At 40.1% G+C, this 18,921-nt stretch overlaps 1 protein-coding gene across 1 annotated transcript; it reads right to left on the bottom strand.

Annotated features, from left to right (window-relative positions):
* Positions 1-365: 365 nt before the first annotated feature.
* On the bottom strand, positions 366-17,660 carry LOC109482325 (multiple epidermal growth factor-like domains protein 6). The gene is made up of 12 exons (XM_019785007.1): positions 17,497-17,660; positions 11,662-11,777; positions 9,335-9,542; positions 7,950-8,201; positions 6,592-6,723; positions 5,980-6,141; positions 4,904-5,041; positions 4,089-4,220; positions 3,482-3,601; positions 2,723-2,860; positions 1,350-1,460; positions 366-610 (listed from the first exon to the last, which is right to left on the bottom strand). Exons 1-12 carry the CDS (start codon positions 17,621-17,623, stop codon positions 366-368), a joined length of 1,881 nt encoding a protein of 626 aa, XP_019640566.1. The 5' UTR covers positions 17,624-17,660.
* Positions 17,661-18,921: the final 1,261 nt, after the last annotated feature.

The raw sequence follows: 18,921 nt of genomic DNA, 5'->3' as shown, positions 1-18,921 counted from the left end.
ATAGTAAAACGTTAAACTTTATTCCAACACACAATTTACAGAGAGATCAAATTTTCAGCTACCAGTGTCGCCTTCATCATGATAATTAATGACCAATCACTCACGACGTGATCTCGCGAGAGTTACGGTTACAGACCAGTTTTTTACCGTAACTCTCGCGAGATCACGTTGAGTGATTGGTCATTAATCGGTATGAAATTCAACGTTTTACTATAGTAAATCAGTGAATTACACTTACCTAAAAATATTTTACACGGTAACAAATAGTAAGAAAGACATAAGTAATAGTAGTCAACACTTCGTCTTCAATCTGTACAATAAATAATACAATCCAAAAACACGGCACGAGCGCCACCTGGCGGTTTTCATGAGTACTCGTAATCATATTCCAGCCTGTTCATTCTGGCGTTCATTTTTAATCTCAGACTTTGTCTGAGTGGTCTCGGGGCAGGGGCACTGGTGGCCTTCGGAGTGATGACGTTTTTCTTCTTCAGGAAGTAACAAACTCCCGTCGTCCCTCCGACAACCACCACAGCTGTGGCAGCGGCTCCGGCCAAGAGAGGCCCCAAGGTCGACAGGAGAAATCCTCTCTGTTCCTTTGGATCCTCATCTTTGAAAAGAAAAAGCAAAACTCGTTGAAGAGATTCATTTGTCATGTATCGATAAAGTTACTAAAGAAATTCTTCTAACAGTGACACAATTTTTGAAGGAAAGGATACTGACCTATCATTCCATCTTGTTCACGATGCAAGTCTCGGGCCTAGTCTCGTACTCTCGCGAGACTAGGCCACTCCGTGAACAAGATGGACTGATAGCCATCGAAAATTTGGAGGTCAGTATCCTTTCCTTAAAAAATTGTGTCACTGTTAGAAGAATTTCTCTAGTAAAAAGCAAAACAAAATGAACGCAGTGAAAATCGGAACTTCTGTCTTCAAAGAAGAATATTCCCGGTTATTTGACCCTATCTAGACCGGGAGGGGCTAAAAGTGCCAAATGTGATGTCACATAGCGTCTGAACGGCTAGCGCTAGAACCACCAAACTTGGTGACTTTTCGTGAAATATTGCTGGCAACAATTTGGTATCATTAGAATGAAATTCTAAGAAATGCCATGGCAACGGGTTTCTGACAGGTCAATTTTTTTCTACATTTAGTAATTTTCGTTTCAACAATAGAATTTTAAGGATTTTATGTCAAGTTACATATGGTTTCTAATATTATTAACATATCATAAAATTTTCTGTAAATTTTACTGAAACGATTGCACCAACGAAAAACCAACTTACATCTATAAATCAAAGACATGAGGCACCAAAATTTTGAGGTTGATATGGCACGTAACGTTATTACCTGCGCAGTTGACTCCGGCGAATCCGGCCGGACAGTGACAGACGTACGACTGCCAGTCAGTGGTGCAAGCTCCGCCATGAAGACAAGGGTTGTCCGGCTCACAGTGATCCACTGCGGGACAGAAAAAAACAACGTTTAAATGTCAAGTGGTCGGGACCAAACTCGTAGTTGGAAGATCCTGAATGTGTGACAGGGGTTATATGTTTACCGAAGAAAACATATTGTTTTTGCTCAGTTTCTTCCTCTTCTTCTCCAGTGACCTCTGACCTGACCAATGACATAATTTGTTGACGTCGGTCACCATGGTGACTGGTGTTGGGTTACTTGTATTTAATTATGGCTTCACCACAAAGTGGTGAAGACATATTGCGTTCCCTCATGTTTCTCCTCCTCCTCCTTCTCCTCCTGCCATTTCTTTAAATGGATTCATCTCTGCCGTTTTTGGGCCAAATAACACGAAATTTGGCATGAAGGTAGAGTGGGCAAGTACCCCGACGCGTTTTTTTCATTTTTTTGTAAAAATTGTTTTATTTGTTTTTTTTTGTCCATTTTCAGGCAAAAAATATACATTTTTGTACATTTTAAGATCTGGGGCCCTGGCACTAAAACCAAATGACCTGAAATTTGGTATGGGGATACCTTGGACACATGTCTACAAAACTTCATTCAAGCTTTCACATACACCACTTCAAAATTGTGAAAAATAGGGCTTTTTGGCTATTTTTGGACCAAAAACGTACATTTTTGGCTCCTGTGCCTTAATATTAAATCCGAATGACCTGAAATTCGGTATGGGGATACCTTGGTCACATGTCCAAAGAATGTCATTCACAATTTTGACATACACCACTTTAAATTTACGTAAATGGGGCTTTTTGGCTTTTTCCGACATTGGAAGGTTCCATTGCTGCATGGGGGTGTAGACTATTGGCAGCCATCGTGGGATCGATCCATTTCGGTATGGGGGATGTGGTGAAGCCATCGCTGCATTTGCTCTCAAGCAAATGTCGGCCTTTCTAGTTAATGTTTCAATTTCATTGTCTGCCCTGCTCCTGTCGCCATATATTAGTAGTACATGTACGAATGTGTTTGAGTAAGAATTAACAGAGCAGACCATATCCGAAGGTAAACATGATGCATTTGCTTTCCAAATGTTACTTCTCTAGTTGTAAAGTGCCTATCCAGTTCTATGCCTGAATGGTTAATATGCTTTCGTGTATTCAAGGATTTAACGTTGCCACGGGTATGGTTTTATATACCCATGGACTATCCAGAACCATGTCATAAAGCATCGTTCTGGATAAAGCATCGTTCTGGATAAAGCATCATTCTGGATAAAGCACGGTTCTGGATACACTGGGCACTCCTCTTACCTCGTTCGCAGTACAAGCCGTAATACCCCGTGACGCAGTGACATCTGTGCTCGTCATCGTTCTCCGCGGCCGTAGACCCTTCCTCTTGTAAAATCTGACAGGCTCCTCCGTTTCGGCAGGGGTTGGGGTTACAGGCATCTGTTGATCACCACATACAGTAACATTTTAACATCTATGAATATATATACGATAGTTATCTATTATGAATACCTCCAAAACGCACATCACATGCTTATTGAAAACAAAATAAATATATGGGTGAACACATATACAGTGACCTGTTTGTTCTTACATAGTTTTATATTTACTACTTTTCACAAAGGATTTGATTTAAGTAGTGTTTTTGGTTTGTACGAGTATCATTTTGTTTCTGACTCTCTCTATTTATATATATAACTATCTATATTTCTATCTCTCTCCCTTTATTTATCTATCAATCTTTCTATCCATCTATCATTTTATCTCATTCTGTATCGATCTATCAATGTATATTCATATCTTTCTCTCTTTATCTATCCATCTATCTATCTATCTATCTATCTATCTATCTATCTATCTATATATCTATCTATCTATCTTTCTATTTAATATCTATTATAGTATCTATCTTTGTGAGGGCCTGTTATGTTTTTGCACTACATTTCATTTTCTGTGTGTTCTTTGGAAAAGGATGAGCTGTGTTCACACATGTAACGTCGCCGCGTACAGGTAATAATTTCTATAACAAAAAATAATAAAAACTTGTAATGAATTTTTTACCTCGTAAGATCTCACAATGCCTCCCCAGGTGCCATGTTGTACAGTTGCAGGTGTAGCCGTCATCGTGGTTCACACAGGTCCCGCCGTTTTCACACGGGTTGGATACGCAGTAGTCCCGCACTGAGGAGGGAGAAAACAGGTCAGTGTTTTCATCATGGCATCTGCTTGGTTTTCGCTCATATGTTAAGGCTATGTTGGACTATTGATATGGATGACATGAATTATCGTCCGTTTCAAAAAAAAAGTTTTCGACCTCACTGTAAATTGTTTGGGTTTCTTTGTTTATTGTTTTGCACTCACAAAATAAAAGGAAATTTAGAAAATTTAAAGTTAAGTTGACATGCACGGGAGGGCCGGAAATCTTTGGCACTCACCGAAGTAAAATCGTACAAAGCAGCTGCAGAATGAGCAAATATACGCTATAATTAGAAAACAGTCTTAGAATACCAAAATATCAATTCCAAAGAAAATAACAGAATGTAAAGAATAGAAAATGAGGAGTTTATGATGTCCTCCAGAATGATACTGCCTACATCCATTTCCGACAGTCAACCTTTAGGATGGTTTCACGACATCTACACGTTTTGCGATACAAAAAATCTCTCACCCTGACAGGCTGGTCCGGTCCATCCCGGTGCGCATGCGCCTGGGCAGCTTCCATTGAACCGGTCGCAGGGCACGTCATGGAGACAGTGACACGTCTTCTTACAGTCGACACCAAACTTACCGGGATCACACTCTGAAATTTGGAGAAATAAAACGTTTTTGCCATGGACTAATCTCACACTTCCCATAATGCCTAGCAAAGATCACGGATATGACGTAAGAAGCGGATATACGTAATGCGACCGTGCGAGTAGGAGAAACTTCGGTAGAAGGTAGAACAATAGAAGGTACGTCATTTTCTCGAATTCCAACAAAAATGCAATTTTGGCATGCGCTTTATACTAGATAAATAATAATTATTCAAAACATCATAGTTGACCAGTTTGTCGATAGAACTTGTTGGAAATGTTACAACAAGTTGGCCACACGTCATATCCGTGATCTTTACTAGGAATTATGGGAAGTTTTCCGGCCCTATGGGGATTTCCATAGTTATGCACCCCAAGATGACTAACTTCGACTCGGTAAAGATTATAGTAGTGTGCAAAACAAAAAAAGAAGGTATAGGGCCACAACAAGTAAATTTATGGATGACATCCTCCGCAGACGCCAAATCTAATGCGATTGGACAAAAAAAAAAAACAAGGCGGGCCCCCCAAATTCTATAACTTATAATTTCTACATATTTTCTACAAACTTTCTTGTTTTTTCCAAACTCCGGAGAAATTTAATGCCCGCCTGATGTCATTCACTGAAATTACTTGCTGTGGCCTAATATAACAATGCACAATTAACTGATTCAGTAGCCAAACTAACCATGTTGACAGTACGGGCCCTTTGTCCAACCCTCCGCGCATTGATCCGGACAAGCTCCAGTGAAGCGGTTGCAGGACACACCGTTCAGGCAGTGACACGTCTCGGTGCACCCTGCGCCATATGTGCCATTTTTGCACGCTGCACGAAACAAAGTGATAACAAAATAAGGTTAAGAACGTTTTTTCCAGGAACAGAAAACGACATATCCATGAAATTCTGAAACGTTTATACTTCGCTAACGTGGGGAATTGCTGTCCCAATGCTTACGTATTTATTGCTTTCCCCTCACTGGCACATGCATATCTAGTAACACATTTTAGCCGCAATTGTCAAACCTAACTTATAACTTATTCCGAGTTTAATCATCCGACATGGCGGCCGATACGCCATAGTCACTTGAGTGCAAGAACCAAACAGATTATAACACGTCTGCATGGTTAGATGTTTGGTCAACATTGCATTAAGATTTTGTCCGTTGCATATTACATTATCCGACAATTTAGGGGTCAGAATACCTTGTTAAGGTGTGTTTTTCTTGGTCTAAAACCCAAGTAGGTAATTCTCTACAGCGTACTTCTGAAATATTTATATGTTTCATGTAATGTCCTGTCCCCTGAGCTCTATAGACTTAGTAACTGTACACACATTAGTAACTGTACACAAGGCAGTTCGCCACAAAGCACCTGCCTATATGACACATATATTCAAATGGCTGTCACCCCCAGTGCTCAGAGTTCGTACTCGCACTGCTACGAGACAGCTCTACAGATTCGACCATCACATGCTGGACACTCCTAAAGCACACGTGGAATCCTTCAAGGGCAGCCTGCAGTACCGAGGGCCTGTCCTGTGGAACTGTCTCGCTGCTGATCAACAGAAACTGACATCAACGTCAGCATTTAAAAACAGACTGTAAATACTTTGCCTATACTGTGACTGAGTTGTACATGTATATGTTGTTGTGTTCAGTTTGTAACTTTTATGAATGTATGTGCCCAGGGATTCCTGAAAATCAGATCAATGGGTCTGAGGTATGCCCTGGTAAAATGAATAAACTTGAAACTTGAAAGACTAACCTTCTGTACAGTCGAGCCCCTTGAAGCCTGTATTACAGCTGCACCCATACGGGTCCGGTAAGCAGAAGACGTAAGACCTGCATGCGTCGTCGCCGTCAATGTTGAACTCTGGTCGGTTGCACTGGTGTTGGCACGACTGCCCGAACTTTCTGGCCCCACATGCTGGAAAAAGAAATGTTTCTTTGTTTTATCTGTTTTGCACTGTGTGATAGACTGCAGCTTGGAGGTGGCCAATGCCATTGATAGAGAAGGCAATAGCTGAATTGTGGGGTCGTGCGACGTAGCGGCAGAGTGCTCGACTCGAAACCAAGAGGTCCCGGGTTCGAGTCCTGACATGCCACCGATCTTGTGCCCTTGGGAAAGGCACTTTACACGACTTTCCTCACTTTGCTCAATAAGTATTGTATTGTCCTCTGTATTGGTGTCGGTATTAATACAATTGTAAAAAAAGTTCAGTTAGCCGTCACCACGTCTTGCGATTACATGTTGGAATATAAAAAAGCTGAATCGGAGAATCCGATGGATTGAAATAAAGAAGCAGTCTGGATAAGGAAGTCGACCCAAGTTATAAACCGGAACGGCAAGCTTAAGTCAGGGATAAAAGAGACTTACGTGTTTCGCACGTCGAGCCCGAGAAGCCTATGGCACAGATGCACTCTCCGTCTTCTGGGTCACAAATGCCGCCATTGTAGCACCTGGAACAGTCCTGGCCGCAGTCAGGTCCCCACTTTCCATCCGGACAGGCTGTGTGAGACGATATAAAAACACTATGACCAAAAGGGCTAACCGTTCTATCCAACACTGAGTAAATTGGGACTTGTCCAAATTTTCGACCGACTCCGTCAGCCTTGTTCACGGGATGGACCTTTCTACTGCAGCTTCCGGGACGTAACGTCGGAAACACCTGATTGCAGCAAAGGGTCGTACGTGTCAGATAACCTGTGTCGCCCCCCGTCTCTGTTCAGTGTTGGACGGTTGGCCCGAATGTACACCACCTCCATCAATCCTCTCGCAAAGAAATCCGGTTCTGAGTCCAGAATTTTCACTTTGTCCAGTGAGACGGAATGTCCTGGAAATTCTATGCACATGTTAAGATACTTCTGAACTGGTAGAACTCGGGCATTGGTGTTCAAGAACAGTTAGCCCTATAAGATATAAAAACACATTTAGAGTTAGACTTTTTTTCCAACACAATGGATTTTTCTAACCTGGACATTTCGACCAGTCACTTTGGTCTTCTTCAATAGACTGACCCAGTGAGACTTGTCACGTGGTATCTGTAAACGATGTCGGCCCCCGTCGCGGTCAAGTGAAGCATTGTGACAAGTCTCACTGGATTATTCTTTTGAAGAAGACCAGAGTGACTGGTCGAAAGCGTTAGGCAAGAACAATCTCTTGCGTTGGAACAAATCAAATTGTTCATGTACAGGTGTCTGATGTTACGTTTAGGTACGCAGCCATACACACGCTGCAATTTAGGCCCCTTTCCCACCAGGATAAAATTATCCCGATCGATCCGAATCGCTTTGATCCGGCTTCGAGTCAGCTTCGAGCCGGATCGATCCGGATCCGGACAATTTTATCCTAGTGTGAATGAGACCTTAGTATTGAAGACGAGAGTCATTTTATTGTGCTATAAAATGACTGTACTTTATATGATAATGAGAGAAAGATTCTCTTCAATTGTATACACGATTATTTCCCTAGTTTTAGAATTTCAGAAAAGAAAACTTCAATTCACATTCCTCATGAAACTCGATAACCCTCGTACTACCCTCGATAACTACATCTGTCCTTATATTTACAACTGTCTTAAGAAGCGAGAAAAAGCTGAACCTGTATAAATGTAGTTTTTACTATATTTTAGTCTACCATCGCTATTTGCCGTAACCTGTACTTAGTTCGCAATTGAGCAAAAATGTACAATAAAGGTCTTTCATTTTTTTTTTTTAAATTAAGAGATATCCCACCTCTGACGACCAGCCTGGTGATGCCCTGTAGGGCTAGGTTCCTCTCGGTGTTGGTCCGGTAACATTCGTACACCCCGCAGGAATCGGTCGTGACCTGGTTCAGGGTCAGGTTCAAGGTGCTTCTCCCCAACATCAGGTCCTCGTTCCTCCTCCAGTACACCCCCCGGTCAACAGGCTCCTGGGACAGCATCTGGATCGTGACGTTTTCTCCCACGTTCGCCCTCTGACACATCGTGATGGGTTTGATGGGGGCTAGAGAAAAGGGGAGGGCCCATTGGGATTATATGGTGAAACCACTAGAAACAAGCACTTTAAAACACATTTACCTTTATATCAAACCTCAAGTCTTTACCCCCTCTGCAAAGCTGGATTTGTCAGGTTTCTTTTGGTACAAATAGTGGAAGCTTGACTGCTGCGTTTAAATGAGCTACAGCCCAAATATTGAAATGATACCAGGATTTCACCCCCTGTCCAAGTGGGACAGTCCATTCAACCAGGACCTATCTCGGGGTTGATAGAAAGTCATGCCAAAGGTCAAACGTTTTGGGCAGATTTGAAAAATATACATTCTTATGTCCTTCTTACCAGAACACTAGGCTTTTCTGAGCAAAATTTGTTTAGGAAAAGAAAATTATTTCAAATCTACAAAGTGGCCCTTCTCCATCAGTGCCCCAAAGTCATAGTCTTATGGGTTTAACTGACAGTAAGTACATGTAAGTACCGTGGAAAAATCCAAAGGTTATCAATCAAAGGCACCCAATGCAATTTCGGGGAGGAAATACAAACGAAAAAAGGACTCTGGACAATGGAAGCCGTCTGATATTGACATTAAATGCCATTTCCTAGAACATTTCCTTATCATTTCGTACAATATGATACATGAAGTGTTTCAAATAGCATCTAAAACAAGCTATGTGAAGCGTCTCTTTATTTTTGAGACATTGCCCATAGATAGCCAGAACTAGCCCGATACAAAAAAAGCAAACGTTTTCCTCCAGTGACATCGTATTGTTGCCTCATCACAGATACCAGCATACTATGGGATAGGATTGAGTCAACGTACAATGTTCTAAAAGAATGACCAGAAAATTAAAAATCCAATTCACGAGGTTCCCATACCCAGGATGCATTGCGAATCCCGGGGTCTAAACCTCATTTGCATAGGACAGGAAGGCATCGGAATGATCCTGTTGACGTTTAACAGCTTGTGTTACGTTTTGAGGTGTTAGGGCATTTTATGCTCAACGTTAATTGAATTACGACGGGTATGAGGTTTAGACCCCAGGATTCGCAATGCATCCTGGGATGGGAAAATCGTGAATTTTGCTGCCCTGGAATAGCTTAGAAAAATAAACTGTTCTTCAACTGAAAAGAATTTGACTTACCATATTTGGACATCTTGACGGTTAGTATTCGAAACGTTCCTCCGTCGTCCAACTGGAGCTCGGTGAAGAAAGACCCGATCCTGAAGTCCTGGGCGATCCTGACCAGTGTGAACATGGACCCGGGCCAGTACAGCTGCGGGAAGATGAACTCACGAGTGGCCCAGAGGTCGTCGTTAAACCGTTCGTAATCCAGCCCGATGTTCGTCTCCTAAAGAGGTGGCACAATTTATATTATTATGAAAAAAAATTTAAACTGTTCTCCAACTCATAAATTTTCTCTCATCTCTTCCTCAGCTATCTGACCCAAATAGACTGTAGACACGTGATTTTCCCATGTGTGACGTCAGCAAAGGTATAAAGGTTGTTTGAACTCGATATCGCCCCCCGTCCCGGTTGAGCGAAGGTTGAAGTGCCCTGATGTATATGAGTTGGAGAACAGTTTAAGTTTTTCATAATGTAATTTACCAACTCCAATGAGCTTTCATGCTAATTTGTATTATTCATTTCATCATAAAACGGCTGGGTATCCCATTCAGCTTGTAGAAGCTGCTTTCCAACGGGGCCCAGCATATATTTACACAAGACAAGACACGATTACATTTAGTCAAGCAACAAAAGGTGGACAAAAGTCAAATAAAATCCGATGGGTTAAAACAAAGGAATGTCCAAAGGAAAGTTTCACAAGACGTGTCTCAGGGCTGCTTCGAACTGTTGAAAAGTTGTTATCTGCCTTAGGCCAGAGCTAGTACATTTTATTGGACATCCTCCGCATAGTCCAAATCTAATCCGATAGGGCGAAAAATAAACAAAATGGACCAAAAACAAAGTTCCTACATTTTCAAATTTTTACATCATCAACAAGAAATGATACCAATATTGTGCTATATTTACTACCAACTATTACGGTAACAACATCCTTTTGTCACTGAAAAATAAAAGTTTTCAATCATTGTACAAATTTGATTCAGTAAACCTGACATGTAAAAGATATGAAATGTATTACTGCATCAAAGTAAAGGAAAAACAATAAATCAGAGTTATCTTTTCTAGATATTAAAATATCAACCTACCTACCTACCTAGTCCCATATCTAGAAGCACATCAAGTATCGCAGACAGTACATAGATCTGTATAACACGGTCTAGCTTCTTTATCATCATAAGGCACAAGTCCATTCCTTTTTGTGAACGTTTCTAAAGGCTTGCATTTAATGAATGACGACCTTTATTGAACATTTTTGCCACACTGGGCTAAGTACTGGTCAAAACAAGACATGATGAAAAGATATGTACAAAACTAGAAAGGCCGACATTTGCTTTGGAGCAAATACAGCGATGGCTTCACCACATTTTACGACATGGCAGGGAAAGAATGAGAAACACAAGGGAAAACAATGCTTTACATTGATATAACTATAGTATGAAGTAACATACAACTAAGACTACAACAGTTGGATAGCTATTCCCTACATTATTGGTTAGGATTTTTAATTTCATAATGCATGCAAACTGTTGATTTTCAAGAAAAAAAGAAGTGTTCATGCCCCGCATTCCAATGCTGGAGCAGGAAAGCTTAAAATACCTACCAAAACACTTGAATACAGACCTACTGTCAGTATGGAATGGCTCTGTGCAGGTGTTAATCAAGTTAAGCCTGTTAAATTCCAACAGCCAATCAGCAAGGAGAATAGAGGAAAGCTGCATGCCTATTGGTTGATGCCCTGCATTCCATTGTGATGACTCATGCCCAAATGTGGTAACACTGCACACTAACTCAGTAATACATTTGCTATAACACAGCCAAAAAACTCAAATAAAACCATTCTAAAAGCCTGTATCACAAAAATTAAAAAAACGCCTGGGGGTATTCGCCTACTGTACTTCCATACCAAATTTCAGGTCCTTAGGCCCCAAAATGAAGAAGCTGAATCCATTTAAAGAAATGGCAGGAGAAGGAGGAGGAGGAGAATCATGAGAAAAAGCAATATGGTTTCACCACTTTGTGGTGAACCCATAATAAAACTAGGTATCATTACATAAATTCAACTTCTCGCTTTTCAGTTATAGTAGAGATAAAGGAACAGATATGTTTTTCGATCGAAGGTTTGTCAAGTCGCATTAGGAGTATGAACTTTTCTACAGTGCTCAAGTGTATAAAGTAAGAAAATAGGTTTTGTACAAGCCTATACAGATAATTTCTCTCTTTACTATATAATCTACATTCAAAAACAAAGTGATATTCGTCCTCTCTCTATTTATGCAATATTGCCATTGAGACGGATTAGCTATGGTATTTTTTTCTAAATGAAGCAAAAAAAAACTGCCTACCCTTCCGAATGAAATTCTCTGGGGCGGGTGATCCGTTACGGTTTTCAAATAGGTCGGTCCAGTCAGAAAATCGATGATTGGATACTCGTTCACCAACGTGACATCCAGTTGAGCATCTGAAAAAAACACGTTTAAAGATAAAAACATCATTCATTCGAGATATACAACTATTCAAAAGCAAAACGAAGTTGAACATATACATACAATACGTTTCAGATTACTCAGGGTACGTACTAACAGTCAAAATTAAAAGCTGAAGAAAAGCTTCATACTTCACCTCAGTTGAGAATGGCTGCTTTACCTTTACGTTAAAAATTTATACTCGTATACATCTTATACTTAAGGTAGTATTTAAGCATTTTCAAACTGAATAAAGGTTTTAATAAGAAAACATTTCGGGTGTTGTTCCGTAACTCTTCATCAATGAATGTTAAAAGAAGTGAACGAATATAATTCACTGATGAAGGGTGTCGGAACAACACCCGAAAAGTTTGCAAATCAAAACCGTTATCCAGCACTCCATGGTGTTAATGTACAAGATGACGCATGGTCTAGTCCCAGTGCACCTGCAGTCACTCATCCCCTCCACTAGAGGCGAACGGAGAACGACTCGTCTACAGCTACGCAACACTACACATCTTCATGTTCCCCGCTGTAGAACGAAGGTGTACCAGTCCAGTTTTATTCCACATGCTTCTACCCTCTGGAACCGCCTTCCACAGGCACTGAAGGAAGCCAGCAGCCTAAACGACTTCAAGAGAAAGTGCAAGGATTACCTGTTCACTCCGAGACATAACCAGCCGTACAGACGTCTAGGTACTCGGTACTACAACATCTTAACTGCAAGACTAAGAATGGACTGGAGCCCACTAAATGCCACCTTGCACTTGATGAATATCAAAGACAAAATGTGCTCCTGTGGTACCTCTTCTGAGACTGTTTCCCATTATTTACTACGCTGTCCTCTTTACAGCTGCCAGCGTCACATTTTAACCTCCACAGTAGAGCAAGTCACATCACACCGTCTAACCGAATCTGTTCTACTACAGGGGCTACCAGGCTGTAACATGCACACAAACAAACAACTATTTGAGGCATTTGAAACATTTATTTCCACCACAAAACGTTTAGATGGCCCTTCCCGTGGTACCACATAAGTTAACCTTTTATAATCCTACGTTATACATGTATATATTTCCTCACATACTGTATTATATCCAATTGCCCTTGACCTCTGACCTCCAAAACATTAATTGCTATTATTATCTTGATTGAGTACTTTATTATGCTTGGTTGTATTTTATATTGATAACTGATTGATTTTAGCTTAATCTTTACTTGTTAGTTTACTGTGTTAGTACATGTATGTTATTGTGTATGTTTAATCTTTGTATTGTTTGGCGCCCGAAATCAGCTATGCTGCCTGGGTGGCCAGTGTATTGTATCGTCGCAATCGAATTAAATAAATAAAACAAATAAATAAATAAACCGTTATCCAGTTTGAAAATACTGAAATTCTATCTTACTGTTACGTACATACAATTTACAAGCATACTGCTGATGTAGTTGATATACCAGACTTATATCGCTGTTATTGTACACATAACTTTATCACCATGACCTGTACTTAGCGTGTATAAGAGTATAAATTTTTTTTACGTAAAGGTAAAACAGTCATAGTTGATAGTGCAAGGTGGCTTCTCTACAGCTAAGGTTTATAGCTAGTCAATTGAGTTTGTTGGTTAGATGCAGAGGTATTAGTACGTTGCTTGAAGTTTATATGCCTCATACATAGCATCTTACTACCATCAGGTTTTATACGTGAATCGTTGATTACTTATATTGAATATTCGAACACTCAAAAAAATCGTTCAACCATAACTAGACCAGACTTCATTATTTAGCACATTGTGTTCGAGGTTCAAATTGCTACAAAAAATAACCTAGATTCCTTCTCAGAGGACCTCATACAGGCATTAGCACACAAGTGGGACACTCTGTCTGCTTCCCTCTTCATAATTTTCACCACATCCGGACTTCTTTTACGTTCGCCAGGCTGTTAAAGTATAACATAAAACGCCAAGGCCACGTGTGAAGAACGCCAGCTGCAAATGGAGAGGTTCCTAGAATGATAGATGTCATTTTTTCGTTCCCTGTTCCACTTTACTCCAATTGTCAAGATTCGCAACTTCACGGGGGGATTTTACCACTCGTATTGCCACTCGAGAGCGGGTCTTCGAGTGTTGGGTCGACATCGGGAGGTTGGTTCGTGAATTCCAGGTGTATTGTAGAGGGAACAGGATCTAGCACGGGAGGGGGGCTGTTCAATGGTTCATTAAGTGGTAATTGATACTCTTTCATCAAAGAGAACGCCGACGTTCTGACGGCTGGAGTGGCAATGTTAGGCCCGGGTCGGAACTTCATGTCTTAGATTATGTTACATTCATGGATACTTTAGCGCTAAAAACCGAGTCGATTTTAGACTAATAGATCAAGTTGGCGTCTGTAGTGACAGACCTTATAGTTCGCCCACGCGTAGAAGAATGCAGACGCTGCCCACAACAAGGTCTCTTAGACCGACAACGAGGATTATGGGGATTATGGCGCTGTTCATTATTCTAGGTCACGTGGTTCAGATTATGTTCTAGAAGAGTCTAAGAGTAGGGCTGGGGTCAAATGTGCATTTTTTGTCGCCATTATTACTAGGTGGCCTTTTTGGGTGTTCAACTACCATGTAAAGTTACCACAAAAGCGTTTAAACACGCGTTAAAAATCGATATTTTAAGAAAAATAACGTTGTTTTCGACCACACGAGCAATTCAACTTCAACACTCGATTCCCTTCATGGCGGTAAACATCCGGGTACTACTTGGTTCACAACATGGCGGCTGCCAATTTTTAAGGCGCATGCGTATTGGCCAGAACTATTTTTCAGAGCGAGGGTGCGCAATCAAACTACACTGTATGTGAAGATATCAATAATGAGAAGTTTATTGCAAATTCACTGCCCGGAGGCTAATTGCAAATTACAAACATAAGAGAACAATGAAACAGAGTAAATGAAATAACTAAAATCTACATGATAAAAGGTAGTTGTCTAGAGCTAGAGCTATGTCTAAAACTATGTCTAAGGGGTTTGACTTCTCTTTTTTAGAGCATGGAAGACGTAATGTCCCACTTTTTCCACACAAAAATTTGGGAAGTTAAAAGAAGAATAGTTTTTTCTTTGTCTGTAAGTTTAGTAAAATTGGGATAAATTGTAGAAGTTTGAATAGTCAATTCATTTCGAGCGTTGTTATGAAAGGAACAATTTGAGATAAAGTGTATTTCGTCTTCCACAGCCTTTGCACTACAATATTTAAAAAAGAACCTAAAGCTGTCACAGGTAGCAGCCACCTTTGAAAAAAATTATCACTCACATTACATAACTAACTGTAAAGTTTCTAGTTTTGCAAATTTCAGCGCTTTCTGTAACCGTTTTAGTTTGTAAACAACATAGAAGTTAAGAAAATATTACGATTTATAGTGCATTAATTTATAATGCTTAGTTTTCTTCACTATCAATAATACAGGCAATGACATCTTACCTTCAGATGTACTAGTATAATTTCTGCATTAAGCCCATGTAGGTGATAAAACATGCAACGATCATCATGTGGACGTCAAGTATCTTGGCTACCCTCACACCGGGTTGATGTACATGGCAGAAACCTCAGAAATTCGCATGACATAAGCCAGTTTAGGTGCAGAACGTCCCGTTTCTTGAACACTACTCTGCCGTATTGTGTTAAGTTATTGAACGATGAAAAATGATCCACTTCATATCATGTACGTTTACAATCCTTGCATATTACAACTTTAGATTATCTCGGTAATTTTTACTTAAAGGAAACATTGAATCAATTGGTTTTATACTGCATTATTGTACTTTTAACGTGTAGTAATGTTTAATGTAAACTTGATATGCAACGAATAGGTCTTTATCAAATGTAACGAACTTTTATCAAATAGCTGTACTATAAGCGCATTTTGTGTTTTAAAGCCTTCTCATTCTCAATTCAGCCAAATATGGCTGCTTACAGGCTTTTGTGTGTACATGTATGGTAGTATAAACCAGTCTCTCTTAAGTAAGCAAACTCTTGGCTATTGTCTTGAACAGTGTCTAAGATAATCATGGCTTAATCTATCATGAGCGGACGGAGTCACTTAAGTACAAGGATAAAGTCGGTATCAGCATTCAGTGCATACCATACCTGATAATCTATTGCCCTGTGGTTAGTTTTATAATGTACTGTTTTTTAGTGAGTCAAAGGATAACAAAGTTGTTTATACACATCTATGGGGTACCTCATTACTACACAAAATCCATTATTTTAACACAGGTTAAACAACGCGTATCTATATGTTTATTATCTTTCCTTATATGTGCCTTTACGTAGCAATAATATTTTGCAGTTTATCTGCAAACTGATCGCAATAAAAATAATACATTTAAGTAAGAAACGTAAAGAAACGAAAACTTGATCAAAAGAATGAATTTTGTGTAGTGACAACTGAAAACAATAAAATCATATGTAAATATTCTGCATGAATTAAACGACTTAAACCAATCGAAGTAGGCGAAATGGTCATAACGTGCAAAATGTATTGCCCCATTCTTATCTAGTTGTCGCTAAAAATATTAACAAGTGTGTTCCGAAAACACGCACTGGTCCGTATGAATATTTTCGAAAGGGGATATTCATTATCATTTTATTTGTTGTCAATACCTTAAAATATAGGATAAAGATAGTTTACTATGTATATGCACATGTACATTAGTATGGCAGCACAACAATTTAATGTATCAAATGACATTCATTATCTATGAGATACATGTAGAATCTGCTTATTAATATTCTAATTATCAACAGCAAGCGTGAACGGGACAAATATAGCGGAAGACCTGGGTGTTTTTCCTGAATGTTCTGCATGCAATTATTCATTATTTTATTTCTTATTTATTTTTTTAAATAATTTCCAACATGTAATCACCAGACGTGGTGACAGCACACTCAAGTTTTTCAAACTTATATTAATGCCGCCACCAACACGGGGACAATACAATACTCATTTCACCTGAGCGAAGTGAGGAAAGTCGTGCAAAGTGCCTTTCCCAAGGGCACAAGATCGGTGGCATGTCAGGACTCGAACCCAGGACCTCTAGGTTCAGAGTCGAGCACTCTGCCGCTACGCAACACGCCACATTATTTTAGATCATTTTACAAAATGTATAACTGCTCACCACTTGAAATAGCCCGACAAAATGGCGCGTGTAGACATACTTGTACTTTATTGATGGTTCCAAACCGATGCATTTTCTACCAATTTTTAAAACGCTTACTGTGATAGAAGAAAAATATCACGCTCTACATTATTGAGAAATAATTTTTATGTTGTGGCTAAGATATATTTTGATTGTAGAAAAGACAGTTGCAACTTGGAAAGAGGAGTGATTCACATGTATTTAGTCACCGGATGGACGTGCTTGACTGTCGGCACGCAGAAGAAAAATGCCATCAATAGGACCACTTACTATGTCGAACTTTCGTCAGAATCAGAACCTAAACGTCCAGTGTTGCTCTAGTAATTCACGCCGGTGCAGCGTATAATGTATTTCGCCATATTGTCCTTGTTGTCAGCAATGTGCTGCCAAATGTTGGCGTTAAAAACCAAACAGCACTGAGAAACGGTTCTGTGCTGCCGGAAGTGGCCATGTTCGACATAACAGCACGGTCCAGTGCGTTAAAGAACAAGTCGCACAACAAAGAAGACCAAAAGCGTTTGAAAACGTACCTGAAGTGTGTTGTGTGGCCAGTCCACAGATGATAAGTAACAGTAATCTCCACCTTTTCGCCATCTTTGCTGTGTACAACCGTCTACATCTGCTGCAAAACTGCGAAAACACCGCGGTAGTCGCCATGTTCTGGTGGCGGGGACTGTACAGTCTGTCTTTTTGAGCTGAGAGCGCGCGTTACGGTCGGTGCACACACGATGGCGCGTGAGCATCTATACAAACGTTTTTCAAGTCAGCTCTTCAGTTGGCGGCCGACAATGGCGTGGGGGTATGACTCGCTAGTGGTAGTGGAAACGATCACTTCATGAGTAACTCCTGACTAAGACCAGTTGTAGTGCCAGAACACTCAGTGTCTTTAAGACCACCTTTCTTCACTCAGCAGTTAATATGATTTCTTTGTTTAATTTTCCATTTTGCCTTTAGACATTGATATGCAAATTCAGTTTCATTATCATTTATATCATTTGTCATATTTATTTAGTATGTTTTCTGTTCTTTACTAGTCTGTTTTCGTTTCTTTTATCAAACTACCTTTTGATTGTACTTACGTTACCTTTGATTAAGTTATGTATGACACAGGGAGCTTTGCATAGCGCCAAAATGGCGATATGCTAACCTGTATAAATAAATAAAAAATAAAATGATATTGTAAGAGCTGCAACTCACCGGTTAGGACTAGTCTGGTCAGCTTGAAAGAAAAAAGGTCTAGTAGGAAATCGGATACATCACTAAAGGCCGAACAGAGAGAGTAGGTCTCTAGGTAGCTTCTACCTATCCTGTTGTGCAGTCTACCCCGGTAAGAGCGTGCTCTCTTCGGGTTTGTTGTAGTAGTTCCCCGTCGCTCAGCTCAACTAGCCTTTTACACGACCAAGTAGACGGAATAGCATGCCAGATGAGTTAGCTGGCAAGAGCAGTAAAATGGCCAGGTTGTACGGTTCTAGCTTGCTAACTCTGATAAACTACATGTATATCAGTCTATTTGGCCTATTGCTACTATTTTTCCAGCAACATGGGGAGCCCTGTTCATGCTAAGCAATTCCACCCTTGTGACAACTGAATGGGTGGTGCAGCATTATACTTTATCGTATTCAGTACCGTGATCATTTACAATGTAGTTCTGAATGGGTTAGGGTTAGCAACAGGATAGTGTGCAACAAGGTATTCAACATTTCTTGGATGCAGGAAAATTTACATTAATACTGGAGGAACGGAAAAAAAAGATAGTGAGAGTTCGTGATAATAATATATTTTATGATATTATAAATACATCTTTTCAGCATAGTGGTCATGAGTTCGATCCTGCATTTGGCATTCCTAGCTAGGCGTTGCGCCCTTGGTCGAGACACATTGAATGACATTCCTAACTCCGCCCAGGTTTTAAATACACTTCCTTTAAGGGACGTAAAAGGTGGTGAAAGAAGAAG

Source organism: Branchiostoma belcheri, unplaced genomic scaffold, assembly GCF_001625305.1.
Source record: "Branchiostoma belcheri isolate BF01 breed outbred unplaced genomic scaffold, Haploidv18h27 scaffold6, whole genome shotgun sequence".
In the NCBI taxonomy this organism is placed as follows: Eukaryota; Metazoa; Chordata; class Leptocardii; order Amphioxiformes; family Branchiostomatidae; genus Branchiostoma; species Branchiostoma belcheri.
This window is presented reverse-complemented; position numbering and strand designations above follow the sequence as displayed.